General features: G+C 38.8%; 1 protein-coding gene across 5 annotated transcripts in view; it reads right to left on the reverse strand.

Annotated features, from left to right (window-relative positions):
• PLCE1 (phospholipase C epsilon 1) overlaps positions 1–16377 on the reverse strand; it is a 218087-nt gene that overhangs the window by 27119 nt on the left and 174591 nt on the right. For 4 of the 5 annotated variants that reach the window (XM_075841415.1, XM_075841418.1, XM_075841414.1 and 1 more), the window contains exons 11-23: positions 14843–15005; positions 14340–14462; positions 14119–14255; positions 12794–13032; positions 10763–10824; positions 9981–10146; positions 7797–7904; positions 7116–7232; positions 6878–7036; positions 4217–4346; positions 3259–3300; positions 974–1098; positions 112–229 (exon numbers count right to left, since the gene is read on the reverse strand). In XM_075841415.1, coding sequence (XP_075697530.1) covers positions 112–229; positions 974–1098; positions 3259–3300; positions 4217–4346; positions 6878–7036; positions 7116–7232; positions 7797–7904; positions 9981–10146; positions 10763–10824; positions 12794–13032; positions 14119–14255; positions 14340–14462; positions 14843–15005 — 1689 coding nt within the window. The remainder of the gene's footprint in view (positions 1–111; positions 230–973; positions 1099–3258; positions 3301–4216; positions 4347–6877; positions 7037–7115; positions 7233–7796; positions 7905–9980; positions 10147–10762; positions 10825–12793; positions 13033–14118; positions 14256–14339; positions 14463–14842; positions 15006–16377) is intronic. The other variant, XM_075841419.1, reaches the window with a different exon arrangement.

The following is a 16377-nucleotide window of genomic DNA, read 5'->3' on the forward strand; positions in this document are numbered from 1 at the left end:
AAAGAAGATTTTCAGAGCAAATATTTATTGATTTGGCCAAGAGCGGGACAAACTACACTGCAGGCAGCAGAAAACCTGCCAAGGAACGACAAGACAGATTATTAAACTTACCAGGAAACTTCACAGCTTGGCAATAGATGATAAGGTCTGATAGTTCTGGGGCAATTTGTCTACTTTCTTTCTTGTTTTGAGGGAGATAAAACTCTTCATCCAGTTCCATATCATAGACCTGTACAAAACAATAAATATACCTATGCCTCATGTCAAATGATAACATTTATGGTATTACTCCGGAGGAGTCCACTTGAGCTCACCTGTAACTACAAATGGTCTACACTGATGCGGGAACATACAGACTGCTATTTTTCTAATGCTTGTAAATTACCTTTTTTATCCCATTTACATTTAGGCTAAATTCACACGAGCGTGACAGATTTACGTGCGTAAAGTACGCGTGTAAATCTGGTCTGTGTGCGTTGCGTTATTGCATCTGTGCTTTGCGAGTGGCATGTGTTTTTCACGTACTCAAAAAGCAAATTATTTTTTTCAATGGAATTGATGCGCAAATCATGCACAGCACACAGATTTGCATCCATGTGCTGTGCGTGATTTTCACGCACATATTGACTTCAATGGGCGCATAGGTGCGTGAAAAACGCACAGGACATGCAGTGAATTTCACGCAACGGACAGACGCGGTGTGAAAACTCCCGCATGTGTGAATGGCCCCATTGAAATCAATGGGTCCGTGTACTGCGCGTGATTTTCATACACAGCACACGGACGAGTTTTACGCTCTTCTGAATGAGCCCTTAGGAAGCGTTCACATAGTGCATTTTTGTTGTGTTTTTAGCTTCTTTTTTTTTTTGTTGTTGTTGATGAACTCCCATTGAGAGACATGGGAGTTTATCTACCAACACAACAAAATGCACCATATGAACCCAGCATTACTAATTCAGATAGAAACAACTACCTTTCCTTTGTTGCCAATGATGCTGCCATCAGTCTTCTTGATTCTCTTAGGAGCTTCCTCGTTATATTCAAACTGCAGTTTATCATTACATGGTTTTGTTTCAGGACGATCATCGAGTATATTATCTGCAATGAGATCAATATGCAGGTGAGAGGGGCAACACCAACGTACTCTAGCCATCATTACATTGCAGCTATTATATGCTGCCTCATTTCTGAACTCAAACAGGGGGTCACACATGGGAACATGTATATAAAGCAAGCATTGACCAGACACCTATCTTTTCAAATGATATTAATTGGTTGATTGACATTAAAGAGGATCCGTCACTAATTTAGTAATGCACAAACTCTTAGGTAATCTAATAAGCGCTGTTACACTGACAATGCTAGTAAAAATTGTGTCCCAAAAAGTTTATTATTTTAAAAGTTATGAGCTTTTTTCTAAATAATATAATGAGGCTATACTAGACAATCGGGTGTCAACACCAGCGATTCCCCTGAGGTGGAGCTACCGCACAGCCTCTGACGCTGTCCAATCAGCATGAAGCTGCTGCACACAGTGTGAGAGACTGAGGCTGGAGGGAAGGGAGATCACTTCAAATAGCCATATCCCCGGCTGTGGACCACCTAGAACAGTGGTTCTGGTGGCATATGACAGATGAGATTCTAATCTTTTATAGGACACCAGTTCTAGCTGTGAAACGGCCGGAGGTATCACCAGTTGAAAACACAGTCGGGAATGGAAGCTGTATACTATATGATCACTGTGTTGCTGGGCAAATCATAAATGTTTTTTGAAAAAAAATTACACTGTAATTATCAGCACCATAGCGCCTATTAGATTAGTTAGGAGATAGGGCATTAATAAACTATTGACAGATTCTATTTAAAGCACCAGACAGTCTGATGGTGTACAGATAAGGCAATCTACATAGAACATATAAAAAGGCAGTCTGCAAGGCTTTGACATATCTGCATACAGGAGGCTGACAGCTATAGTTCACGAAGTAATGAAGGAGTCTATGACTGCCTGCTTGCAAGTAAAGATTTCCATACACATGTTTTGTCTGGTATTTAAAGTATCTCCAGCGATCCACTTAAAATCTCTTCAGACATCCACCTCAGTGTGTACATTCAAAATGGAGTGCTCTATGCAGTTTATTAGCTTTATGCACTTCATTTACAAGCTGTTAGTGTGTCTGTAGAGGGAACTTGCTAATAAAGCCCTGTGATAACAGCAGCCTGTGCACTGATTCAGGCAATGTCGTAGTAGTGCACTAAGGCCCCATTCACACAAACGTATTTTTGCGGCAGCAATTCACCCGCAAATCTGCCGGTGAATTGCGGCCCAATTTCATTTCAATGGGCCCATGCACACGACCGTGGTTTCCATGGTCCGTGCATTGCCCAGGAGCCTGGACCGCAAAAATAACGGACATGTCTTATTATGCCCGTGTTTTGCGGTCCAGGCTCATAGAAATTAGGGTGACATGAGCCGCGAATCACAGCCATGCACACCACTACAGTCCTGTGCATGAGGCCTTACAGGGGTGAGGGGAGGAGTGGCAAGTGTATTGTGCGTGAACAGGTTTGTAGAAACAGGGACTGTGACCGAGTTGCAGTTGCATTGTATCTTTAACATGGCAGACAATTATGAAAACTTCCTGTTAGGGAGCTCCGAAAAAAGGAATGGAAAGGCTCCACAAAGGTAATGCACATAAGGATTGAAGAGAACTATAAAGTGTTTCTTTTGTAATTCACTGGAGGTACACTTTACCAGCATTGACCCTTAAATAACACATATGGTCGACTTGATTAAATCAAGCATCTAAATATAGTGTGTGTGTGTGTGTGTGTGTGTGTGTGTGTGTGTATGTATGTATGTATATTTATTTATTTATTTATTAGGAGCTTGATACTTGGAAATTGGGGAAAAAAAATCTATGGGAATGTCTATTAACGAAGATTCCTACAGCAAAGCACAACAACTTAGGAAGTTAAACTTGATAAATCCATTTATTGTAAGGCAGTATATATTTGACTATAAATATAGCATGCATTGTGCGAGCAAAACATAGTGACCACATCCAGAAGATATTGTGGTAGCCACACTGTGTAGCAAAGCATACACTGCAAAATGCATTATGTATAAAAAGAATAATGATCACTAACACTGTGAACACGTACACACAAAGCTTTCTGTAAACTGAGCACTTGGTTAATTAACACAAGAGGAGTTGTATAAATCCATGCAGTTAGAACATCCATTCACATGGCTTTTACCTTCCTGGCTGTTAGGCGCAGGGGAAGCATTAAGGCCATCAGCTACAGGAAGAGAGTCAAACAGGCAATCAGAAAAGGAAATGTTGAATTAACAGGCAATACCAGCAATTATCATTGAATATTATACAGAAAAAAATAAGAAATAAAGATGCTACTGATTAAATATGTAATATGGAAGTATACACTAGAAGAGGAGGGGATCCATGCAGGCCCATTAGTATATTAGTAATAAATCAATGCAATCAAATAATCATCTATAACTCAAGCTTATAAAGAGAAGAGTATCAGATTCAGAATGCAGTAACACTCACACACATTTATATTACAGGTTTATATTGCTTGACAGCAAGCAGGTTTAATGCCAGTGTTAGATGACAACTTAAGCTGTAAGCTCGCAAGTGCGTTCTGTAACTCAAATAGTGTGATGCGACCTTCATACGGGTTGTGTACATTTTCCCACCTTGTGTCGCAGTTCAAAAGAAAAGAGTAGGGAAAAAAATCACGTAAAAGTAGTGTGGATATAAATGACTACTACTAGTTTTTGATGGTTAATAATAAACAAAATAACGTGGATTTGTTCATAAAAATCAACCATTAAACAGCTTAGTTATAAAGTAATAAACTCCCAGTAGAAAAGCCTGGATATTAGAAGCATTGATACGACGTATTGATGATGTATATTTTTTTAAAAAGTGCCTATTTTGTCAAGTGAGTCGTTAAAGAGTTTAGAAAAATTTTTACAGGATGCTTAGAAAAATTCTATGTGCCGAAGTCGACAGCCATTATGATGGATGTGGACTATGAGTTACAGGGCAAACCATGTCAATTACAAGCATATGATGTCTATTTATGTGTCACCTGGATTGGTAAGCACAAAAATACCTGGGAAAAGGTCTATGGAAGGTAAAGGTATCCTCCAAATTAAGCACTATAAAGAAGTAGAAGTACAAATGCTTACCATCCGAAAGAGATTCATAGTCATAATCATAGTCATCTTCATCGTCATCTTCCTCTTCATTGTTGGTACTGGTATTCATCATTTGGCTACCATTGGTGGCTTGTTGCTGCATGTTGGCAAGCTGATGTGCCTAAAAAGAAAAGAGTCCAACAAGAAATATGTATGTCTGTGTGATGAAAATAAGCCACAAAATTAGCTTTTTAATTTAGTATCTATAAAACTCACACATCTTATCTTTTAAAGATATGTCTTAAAGGGGTTATGTGGGGACCAAAAATTATTATCAGTGTACTCACTGCAGTATGTAAGTACACTCAATAATATACATTCTGGTCCCCCGTCACGCTGATTATGAGGTTTTAATAGATTTTTTTAGCGCTGGCGGGGGACCGGAAGTCTAGTGGCACAGTCTCTTCATGACAACACGACTCTTCGTCATGTGACCGGCCCTGCTGTACTACTACTACTGCTTGTACATAGAGCACAGCAGGGCCTGTCAAAATCTCATAATCACCGCGGCGGGGGAACGGAATGAATATTAGCGAGTGTACTCACATAGTGAAGTGAGTGCACTGCAAATAATTTTCGGTCCCCACATAACCCCTTTTAAGTATCAAGGAGAAAATAAAAAAAATATATTCTTTCAATATTTATACACAGGACTATTCAAGTAGTTTAATGGCATCTTCAACTATGTCCCCGTACTGTAAGCAACATAAATAGTGCTATAAATATTTAAAATATCTATCTGGCATCACATCAAATATGCGATAGAGTTAGAAAGTATATATTGTTTGATTTAAGGTATACTGTTAAATGTATAATGTGTTTGAATGATCAAAATCACAAATCCTAATATCTGGCAGAGACAGCCAATACAGCAATCAACTATTTCATTATGTGCCACCTTATCAAAATAAACGCACGTTCCCCCCTATTGTACCTTCCAGTCCACTACCCCTCCCTCTATTTTCTTACTCCCAACGTTTCTAACTTCTTCCTCTTTTCCCTTAAAAATGATGTCCCTTTAGGGGAAATGAGCGGCCATACGAGTAGAAGTTGGACCTGCAGCCATCAATTGATCACAGGGGTGGCATTATTCTAAGAATGGAGTTGTCCAAATGGTCCAACACCTTTAACTTTGTTGCATTAAATTTGAGTGCATTTACAGAACTATAATTTTGGTTCGTGTTACATTCACTTATTCCTTACCAAGAACAGAAGGGAAGAAGGAAAATCAAAAGGAAAATATTTTTTGTATGCTCCTTTGATAGGATCCGCGGCCATTTTTTGGGGAGAAAAAAAATATACAGTATATAGACAGAACACATTGAAAATATGACCCTTTTATATGTGCCTTTACTTTATATTCATTCTTAAAATCCATTACCCAGTTGTTCTTCTCACTCTTGGCTCTCTATTGCCGGCCCATGCCAAGTTAGATTCCCATTTCCACTTTATCAAAATAAAACTACTGTACACAGACTGCAAGAGTTCTGATTCACTAATATGGAACCTCCACATTACTTAAAGAGGCTGTGTCACCAGTTTACAACTTTTTTTTAAAACGTTGATATTTGACCAAGTTATGAACATTTTAAGGTTTATGCAAATTTGTTCTTAATGCCCATCGGGGCTTTTTTTTAACTTTTCACCAAGTGGGCATTGTAAAGAAAAGTGTATGATGCTGACCAATCAGCGTCATACACTTCTCTTCATTCCAGCCCAGCTTGATCCACAGCACAGCGTGATCTCACGAGATCACGCTGGGACGTCACTTCATCCCGCGAGTCCTTCACCAGAGCGATGGAAGACTAAACAGACATCGCTTCCAGCCTCTGCAGATTCGGATAAACATCCTGGCACAGCTGGAGGCGATCCATTGCTCCGGAAAGAGACTCAGAAAACAGTAGTTATCTACATTAACGTGCCTATTAGATAAGGTAGGAGATAGGGCACTTATAAACTGGTGACAGAGCCTCTTTGAATGGACACTAGCAACAAATTTTCATAAATTGATAGTATAAGCGAATATAAAAAACTTCATATATCTTATTAAAGAAAAATCACTGTCTCCACCTATCAGGCTCCTCCCCCGTAACTGTTCACTTACTCTGAATATACTGCTTTTTCCATCTTCTCTTGACTACGGGATCATGTCACAGCTGTTCATAGAAGTCTATGGACAGTAGAGGTGGAGGAGGGAGCAGTAGCAGAGTGAGAGACAAGTAGCAGAATCTAGTAAGTGTTCTGTCTCATCCCAGTGCTGGGTTCACAGCTACACTGCTCATTACTGCTGTATAATCTTTCCATGTTGCTGATGCTTCTGTATATATGTGATAGAGACAGGAGAGCAGGATTCTCCTCTTCTCTGTGTTAAGTGTAGAACACATAATAATAGTTAGGCTCCACCCTCTAGCTCAGAAAAAACTGAGAATAAGAGATAGAGCATTCAGAGGGGAAAACTGCTAAAAAATGCAGCATTCAAATCATATAACGGCCAGATATTATGTTATTCCTGATGTACACACATATGACAGCGTACTCTAAAAAGTCACATAAAAAGTTAGGTATGCTTTATGTTATATGAAAAACAATGTAAAATATCTCGACAGTAACCTTAGTTACTCTTTTGCAGCTTGCCACCAAGCAAGAACTGACCTTCTGTTTTAGAATATCCACAGGCGTGTGATGTGCTTTAAGTTTCTTGTTTTTCAATAGCACTTTTCTTCTTAGTTGCCATGGAGAAGGCAGCATTGGATCATCGGAAAAGTCACTCTCAAACAGGAACTTTGTTACCAGCTTTTCTCCAAATACAGTCTAAAATAGATTTTTCTTTTTAGTGAAAATCATGCACCTTACACACAAAAGAAAGGGGACAAATATAATGTATGATCACCTTAAATATGTCAGCCATCTTGCGTTGTTGCGGTAAAGAACAGTGATTCTCTATGGATAGTACAATTGGCATGTCAGAGTTCATGAATGCATTGCGATCAACAGCCTCTATAACATCCTATAAAGGAAAAAAAAAAAGAGGTTATAATATAAAGTCAACTTTAGTCCACGTGAATTGCATATTGCAAAACACAAGGACATTAAACATGCCAGAGTACCAAAACTCAGTCTTTGTACCCCGTTGCTGAAGTCACAGCGCTAGTTTGAGCAAACCTTACACTACACATGTAAAAATAATAGTGGACATCCTGGCTTTTCCACTGTGCACTGCCCTGGTATCAGCAGTGCCAGACCATTGGCAATCTGGAATAATGCCCAACGCTTGATTACCAGGGATTTCATCAGGTTCAGAGCTATACCAGACTACCACTAGAGCACTATTTGTCAGTTTACTTAATATTACCATAGGGCTTACATAAATATTAGTGTAAGCTATAGCTTCCTATAGGCTGGGTAATAAATGGCAAAAATATATCCTGAATATAAAGTAATTACATAAGAAAAAAAAAATTACTTATGAAGAATCTGGAAAAAAAAATGCTTCTGATTGCCAGGAAAAAGAAAATGACAATAAACAACCCCAACCTGAAAAACGTCATTGTGCACTGACATATGATCTTACCTTAAAGGGGATTTTAGTTGTAAGTGTGTGACCATGATAAATAATAGGCATGCCATCATCTCCATCCCAGCAATCTAATTCAACACTTCTGCAGCCTTGTAGAAGAACCTAAAATAGTTATTTTAACTTTGTAAAACAGAGTCGCTTACATTTCTTATTATCAGAATATGTTTTATTATGCATATATATCAATTCAAAGCCTGAGAGTTCTATTCAAATTGTCAACCTTGCAGGCATGTGAAAGCTCAGTTTCCTATGGGAAACTTTCAATTTACATTAATAGGTCATGAAACACGCCATGAATGAGCAATTTTCTCCCTTACACAAAACTGGAAGGTAAAAATGAAAACAATATTCTGGATGCGAGTATATGCTATGCCAGAAGAAATGGTTGACAGGTGCAGCAGATGGAGACAGGAAACCATATGACCGTAAGGCTATGTTCACACAGGGCGGATACGCTGCGTAAAAGCACACACCGTATCCACCCTGTGCACCGCAGGGAATTCCGGCCGAAAAACAGCACCACATTGTGCTCAGCATTTATAAAGGGATTCAGCTGTATAATATCAAAGATCAATAAAAAAAATAATCTTATTTAATCAAATTAAATATTTTTTTAATGATTAAATTCCGTAAAAGCAGGAAGTAAATTCAGTCCAATGATACTATGTGTCAAATTGCATTTCATAGTCTAAATAGATATGCGTAGTCTAGACAGAGGGTGGCAGATCTCAACTCTTCCAAAAAATGTGAAAAAATACACAGCACAACTATGATAATAGTTACACATTAGGCCCCACTGTATACAGTATCCAGATTATTCAAATCCACATCAGTAATCCACAAAACATCCATGAATAGTAACGTAGGATTTGTGGATACACTATTCGTTTTGTCCTAAGTGGGAAAAGCAATCCAGAGTGAGACATCGTAATAAGCAAAAGTGCTCCGATTGATGTGCCATTCAACATTAAGGGGTATTGAGATGGTCGGTAGAATAGGGACTTTTTATATTATTTTAAAATGGGGGGCTTACTAAGGTTGCATAGACGCCAGCTGTGTGCTATTTGGCACATTCGTAGTGGACATGCACTTCACTGCAGCCAGAGTTCAACTGTAAATGGGATTTAAAGGTAACCCTTATACCAGTAAGTTTGATGTCATCATACAAGCCTTATCAGACCTCCATCTTTAAAGAGGCTCTGTCACCACATTATAAGTGCCCTATCGCCTATATAAGGAGATATATTGCGAGATTACGATGTAACCTGTCATTTCAAACGAGATTACGTTTGCCTTGCTGGAATCTCACAGAAAAGATTCAGAAGTGTCAGGATTCTGAATAAACATCACGTCCAGGCTGGTAGTGATGTATATTCATTATCAGGATACTGCAGTAATGTTAGTGTTTGTGTATGTGGCTGCACATAACGATATAACTATATCGCTAGTGCAGTGTAAATGAATGGAGAGAAGTGTATGACGCTGATTGGTCACTGATTGGTCAGCGTCATACACTCCTCTGTACAACGCCCACTTGGTCTAACGTAAAAACTCGCCCACTTGGGCATTAAGAAACTCATTAGCATAAAGCTAAAAATCGCTCATAAAGTGGTTTCAAATAGATTGTTTTTCTAAATAAAAAGCATTACTGTCACCTACATTACAGCGCCCATCTCCTTATGTAGGAGATAGGGCACTTATAGTGTGGTGACAGAGCCTCTTTAACTAAACCTTCAAATGTGAGACGTGAAATGGCATTGTGTCTATTTTAATGCAACGAATAATATTTACTACTATTTGTATACAACAATGTACCAGACCAAATACCCTAGAAACTGATTAACAAGTGATGAAAAAAATGCAGCTATAATGTAAAAATATGACCAATCAAAACACATTAGACATATAATTGCATATCAACTGCATGGTAAGTGCAAAATAATGTGAACAAAAAATTATAGAGACAAAATACAAACAAAAAATAAGAAACAGACCAGACCCTGTGAAGAACAAAGTATTGTGAAGTAAGAAACTTTAATAGCGGATTACTTAGAAAACACAACAAGGAACCGTCACTGTTTTACTACAGGTACCTCACTGAGTAAGTAATCCATCATAGGCAATCTTAAAATGATTGCATCATATTCAATAGACATAAATATTTTCCAGATCTCATACCTGACTGTAGAGCTCCACAGAGGATTCACCTTTCAGCTGATGACTAGTAAGGTATGTATTGTGAGACGATTCAATGAAATAATATGACAGGGGAAAGTGCAGGTCATCTACATTGATCTGTGACTCATCGTTCCTGGATGCAAAGTTGTCTTTATCCATCAGATACCTAAAATATGTAGAAATATCAGCAGAACAATAATGGCGTGTGGCTGATGCTTACATAATATATATATATATAATATATAATCTAGGTAACGCATGGTTTGATATAAAACGAAGGTTGCATGTTTCAAGAGTTACTGTGCAATGAGAAACAACTAGTATAGAAATGACAGTTTAGAACTTGGATGCATTACAGAACACCTGAAAGGGAATACAAAATAATAAATGAGGTATAATACCTGCTTAAAAAGAACCCCAAAACACTATATATATAGTTTTCTAGGTAGCCCCAAAACATTGCTTGTGGTATTGCTTTGCAACAGATAGAGCTGGAGATATTTATTGATGGCAAACCACCAGCACTTCTCAGGTAAATATCTTTTTTTTTTTTTTTTTTTTAGGGAGGGGAAGGTGGCATAAGTGGGGCTACAAGGAGATATACCAACATGGGATTAAATAACTTTAAAAACCAACATATAAAAGGAAGAAACTCTTCCAGATATGGAAAACAAAACAAAATTTTTTTTAGAAACAGCTGCTGGAAAATGTATTAGTATAACGTATGTTAAAAAAAACAAACACAAAACTGTTGTGAAGAAAAAAATCATCATATTGGATACCTTGCAAACCCTTCAAATGACATGAGTCCTTGCTGCCGCATGCTAATGTTTGGCTCAAATTTCTTAAGAGAAAAAAAAACAAACAAAACAAAAAACCATGAACGTATAGTTAAAAATGTTTCATATTCAAGCTACAGTATATCAAAAAGACATAAATATCCACATATTAAAATGTATATATTAATGACCCCATGCTTAGAATTTGAAATTGCAAATATCAAGAATGAAGATGACATGTTACAGTAGTGTTCAAAAAAATAGCAGTCCAACATTATTAACCTGATAAATCAATGTTTTTGGTAGGAGTGATATTTCTACACAGCAAATTATTTACGTGTAAGTGTAGTGTAGTAGAAAAAAACTGAGCCAACAATCAGGACATGCATGCCGCTTATTCTGAGGAATTGAATCATTATTGAAAGGGGCTTGTTCAAAATAATAGCAGTGAGGAGTTAAATCGGCGAAGTCATTCATTCTGTGGAGTAACAGGTGTCAATTTTGGCCCTTATGTAAGGTAGGAGGGTGGCAAACGTTGCACGTGTTTATCGTGAATTTCCATCTGAAATACTGGGGAAAATGAGTCGTTCCAGACATAGTTCTGATGAAAAACTTACTTTGATTAAAAAGTTGATTGGAGTGGGAAAAACACCTAGAGAAGTGCAGCAAATTATAGGCTGCTCAGCTAAAATGATCTCAAATGCCTTGAAGTGGCAACTAAAACCTGAAAGACCCAGAAGGAAGCGGGTACTACTGTGCGAATGGATCGAAGAATAGCCAAAATGACAAAGACTCAGCCAATGATCACCTCCAGAAAGATCAAAGAAGATGTGAAGATACCAGTGAAAGGCCATTAAGTGAAGCCAAGTTACCAGCAAGAACTCCTCGAAAAGTCCAGTTGTTGAAAAAAAGACATGTCCCGAATAGGTTAAAATTTGCCAAGGAATACACTGACTGGCCCAAAGAGAAATGGCGCAACATTTTGTGGACTGATGAAACCAAAATTGTTTTTTTTTGGTCTAGTGGCCGCAGACAGAATGTCGTTGTAAAGGATCTGCCAGGCACAGCTTCGGGGTTAACTCCCAGAACTAATCAGTCAGCACCTGAAAATACATCCCTGAGACTGACTCCATCTTCCACCATTCAGGCTGGCAGGCTTAGGAGTGGGAGAACCTATCGTAACCTGGCCAGACTCAGCTAGCTCCCGCCCTCGGTCTATTTAAGCCTGCCCTTCCTGTCCCTCGGTGCTTGTGATTCTTTCCTTGTGGTTTCCTGGCCCAGCTACAGCTCCTGCTATTTTTTGATCCTGCTCCATACAGACCCTGGCTTACCGACTACTCTTCTGCTTTTCGTTTTGTACCTCGCACACTCCTGGCTTGACTCGGCTCGTTCACCACTCTGGTTGCTCACGGTGTTGCCGTGGGCAACGGCCCCTTTTTCTTGCTTGTGTTCCTTTGTATGTTTGTCGTGTTTGTCGTGCACTTACTGAGCGCAGGGACCGCCGCCCAGTTGTACCCCATCGCCTAGGGCGGGTCGTTGCAAGTAGGCAGGGACAGAGTGGCGGGTAGATTAGGGCTCACTTGTCCGTCTCCCTACCCCCTGCCATTACAGTCGTCTAATCTTCCTGGACTGGATACCTGTCAGAGGTAGCAGAAGTTTGTCGACTCCATGCAACACAGATATCAAGCATTTCTCAAAAACAATGGTTATGCCACTAAGTATTAGCTCAGTAAAGTGAAATCTGAAACATTTTTTCCATTTATGTGCATTCAGTGCATTTGCATTTAGGCAAATAAAAGTTATAATGATTTTGCACTTTATTTGGTTTTTTAAACTCACTGCTATTTTTTTTTAACACTACCGTACATATTTTTTAATAAATGTGGGGGATATTTGACAGCAGAGTTGATTAGAATACCTATATGAAGAATAAAGTTTTACAGAAACAAATGTAACACAAACTGTATGCATAAATATTCAATTTCCATCAACTCTCCAAAATATACACGTTTGTACTGCAAAAAAAAGTCTAACCTGAATAATGCTGAGGACTTCATCGTAACTGTAGTGTTCACCTTGGCAATTGACCAAGAAATCATTAAACTGCAGTATTCCCATCCCAAATATTCCAAGGGAAGTGCTTTCTACTCCAGTGCCATTGGTCACTATGCTGGCAGCAGCAATAGCATCGGAAATTTGCCTCTGATTTTCAGACAACTGTTGCCTACTCCGAATGAATAAACCTAAGTCTGACACATTCCTGGTCAATAAATCTAGAAAGTAAAAAAACAAACAAATACAAAATAACCGTCTGTGCACAAATAAACTTTGAAAAATAAAATCTAAAAATACAAAACAATAAGCCCCTCACAGTATGCCAACTCCTTTTTATATGGCTCAAAACCTCATTCTTTTGAGAACACACAATCTGAAAATACTTTACATCCATTAGTTATCATCAGACATATTACTGTCACAATTAGTGATTGATCTGAAGGCACTGGGAGAGCTCAGTTGTGGTTAGTCCCGTCCCCTTTGCTACTGTGCAGGGCTTCCCTCTCCAGAGGAAATGTATTGTTAACAGACAAGGAGATGGGAATTGGCCCAAAGGTCATGGAAAAGGCGAGGAAGGGGAAAGAAACATTAGGCCCTTCTGTCCTGGAGGACATTACCCAGCACCATAATGGTGGCCGATTTTGGTCTTTGCTGTGGGACCGTATCTTATATATGCAACTGGTTATGGTCAAACAGTAAATGCTTTATTATGCTTTACGAACAGAACCTAAAATAAGTCCCCAATTTATCTTGAGAGCAAGCATGTTGTGGTCGTAACAGTTTTTTTATGCGTAAACTCCGAGTATCTGTTAAAGGGGTCGTCTAGTCCCCAAAAAATTGATGGCCTATCCTCAGGATAGGCCATCAATATCTGATCGGTCGGGGTTCAACTCCCGGCACCCCCGCCGATCAGCTGTTTTGAAGGGGCCGCAGCGCTCATATAAACGCTGCTTCCCCTTCATTTCCTTTACTGCTCACACTCTGAATCACCAAAACACTTGTAGCGGCGGTTCACAATATTACACTATTACAGCTTTTAAAGTGAATGGGAGAAGGCTGTAGTCTTGGGAACCACCGCTACAAGTGTGTCAGCGATTCACACTGTGAGTAGTAAAAGGAAATAAAGGGGAAGCAGCGCTCGTACGAGTGCTGCGGCCCCTTCAAAACAGCTGATCGTGGGGATGCCGGGAGTAGGATCCCGACCGTTCAGATATTGATGGCCTATCTGAAGGATAGGCCATACATTTTTTGTGATTGGACAACCTCTTTAAATGTAGTATTTTGAAAGTCTGTCACATACAAACCTAAATCTGGCTGAACGCCGCTGACATGATCATCAATTGTCAAATTAGTGTAAAGAGGAATGGACTCAGAACCCAAACGGCTGCAAGCAACGGCATAAATATCAAAAATGTCTTTGAGGTCTTTGCGGCTTCGTACGCTGAAAACACAGAAAACTATGATTAAAATGTGCGCTCCTCATCACTCTCACTGCATTTATAATCAGGTCCGTTTATAATCTTACCTGAAAGATTTGAAAAGTTCTACAAACTCCACAAAGTTCATGTTGCTATCAGAAACCATAAATGATTGAAAGCCTTTCATCCCACCCTTAACTCTTCCATGCCAACTTGAACTGCTCCATGTGCTAGAAAAAAAATGGAAAAGAATGATGTTCATTTTACTGCAGAGCAACGTGTGCCAATTTATGCATTTAAACTATTTTCCAGTAAATTTAAACACTTTAATGAAGTTTAATTCTTTGATTTATGATTTAAAGTATACAACTCAACGTGACTTTTGGCAGAACCATTAACCAGACGCAAGGTAAAACAATTTACTGCCAAGAAGGGGTTTAAACAAAAATCCTGTGATGATTTTACAGCTATTGAAGAAATGTAAGTGATTTACAACCAATGAGCTAGAAAAGTCCATTTTATATCATAAATAGGAGCACAGTATAAAACACAATGCAGTTATTTTCCACCATTCTGCTAGAAAAGGGTGAATTAAGGCGATAAAACCTACGCAGATGGGGGTTTGTTGGAATTGGACAAAACAGGTGAGGATGCCGGTCTGATAGGTGTTGTTGACACAGGGACTAAATTTGGAGATCCAGAAGCAGACACCGAATGAGCTCTTCTTGATGGTAGGGTGTGAGAGGAAGAAAAAGAAGCTACAGTACTCTGATCTGTCAATAACAAAATAATAAAAGAAAACATGAAAATCAAAGTAATTTAAATTAATGACACAAATTACACTTACAGTGCATAAAAGATCACATATTGACAAAATCGAATTAAAGGGAACCCCTTCACCAGCATTTCACCTATTAAACCAGCAATACCTGGTGGAAGTGTAGGAAAAATCATTTTTATGTAACCTATAATTATCTTCTAAGTCGGCTCTGTAACTTTAGTATACCCTTTTTTAGTGTTCCCGCATGTATGCTAATGAGCATAAAGGAGTCATGTCTTCATTTGAAAAGAGTCATATCTTCAGTCCTCAAGCATTTCCGAGTTAACCCCGCCTCCTTACTTTTGATTGACAGATTACTTTTGATTGACAGCTTTCAGAGTGGGCCAGCATAAGAGGAACGATCGAGACTGCCAGATTATTACCATATAAGGCGCAAAATGTTTGCAGACCGTTATTTACAGTTAAAGGAGGAGTTTAGGAAAGGGGATAACGCCAATGAACTTTTGACAGCAGCAGCCAGCGAAGGGTGAATAGAGTTCAATAGGTGAAATGCTGGTGACGGGTTCCCTTTAAGATCAGCCTCTTTAAAGAAAAAGGGGTTAAAGGGATAGGAGGGTCAACTTCCACCCCATTTTTCAATCTAGTTGCTTCCTTTCAGCCCTTTGCAACTCTCCTACATCTTTAATACAGACTCGTGTGACAGGCGATTTACTGTAATCAAAAATGTTACTTCTTATATACAACCTAAGGATGTATTTCGCAGCTGCGGCTTGGTTCCGAGTGCTTCTTCGCTTGTTCTTAACCAGTACTTCTATTTCCCCCCAGCATTATTTCATATAATGTATAGTAAAATGTATGTATGTCATTCATAGTATTTACTGTGCAGGTAATTTCCCGGCACTTCCTTACTATCAACCATCTTCATCAAAATTATAAGTCTCCTGCAACTGTAGGACTAATAGTGGGGCGACTGTCTCAATGAAAGTTTGCCCATTAAAGGGTAACTAAACTTTCAACAAACTTCTGACATGTCATAGTGAACTGGGGCGAGCGCTGAGCCGATTGGTTTCCGATCTGCTTTTCTCGGAAAGCCGATGTAACGGTGTACAGACTCAATATAAAGTATATGGGCCCGTACACCATTTCATCGGCTTCTGACGCTTCATATTAGCGACGGGTTGGGTTCTCAGTGCTTGGACCCAATTGATAAAAACTTCTGACATGTTACTATGACATGTTAGAAGCTTGTTGAAAGTTTAATTACCCTTTAAGAAAAAAAAACCTCTTACTTTACTTTTTAAGCTCTCTAAATAAATAAATAAATGAATATATATATATATAAAAGGTTTTAAACGTGTGAAATG

The sequence above is a fragment of the Rhinoderma darwinii genome, chromosome 11 (assembly GCF_050947455.1).
Source record: "Rhinoderma darwinii isolate aRhiDar2 chromosome 11, aRhiDar2.hap1, whole genome shotgun sequence".
NCBI classification, from domain to species: Eukaryota; Metazoa; Chordata; class Amphibia; order Anura; family Rhinodermatidae; genus Rhinoderma; species Rhinoderma darwinii.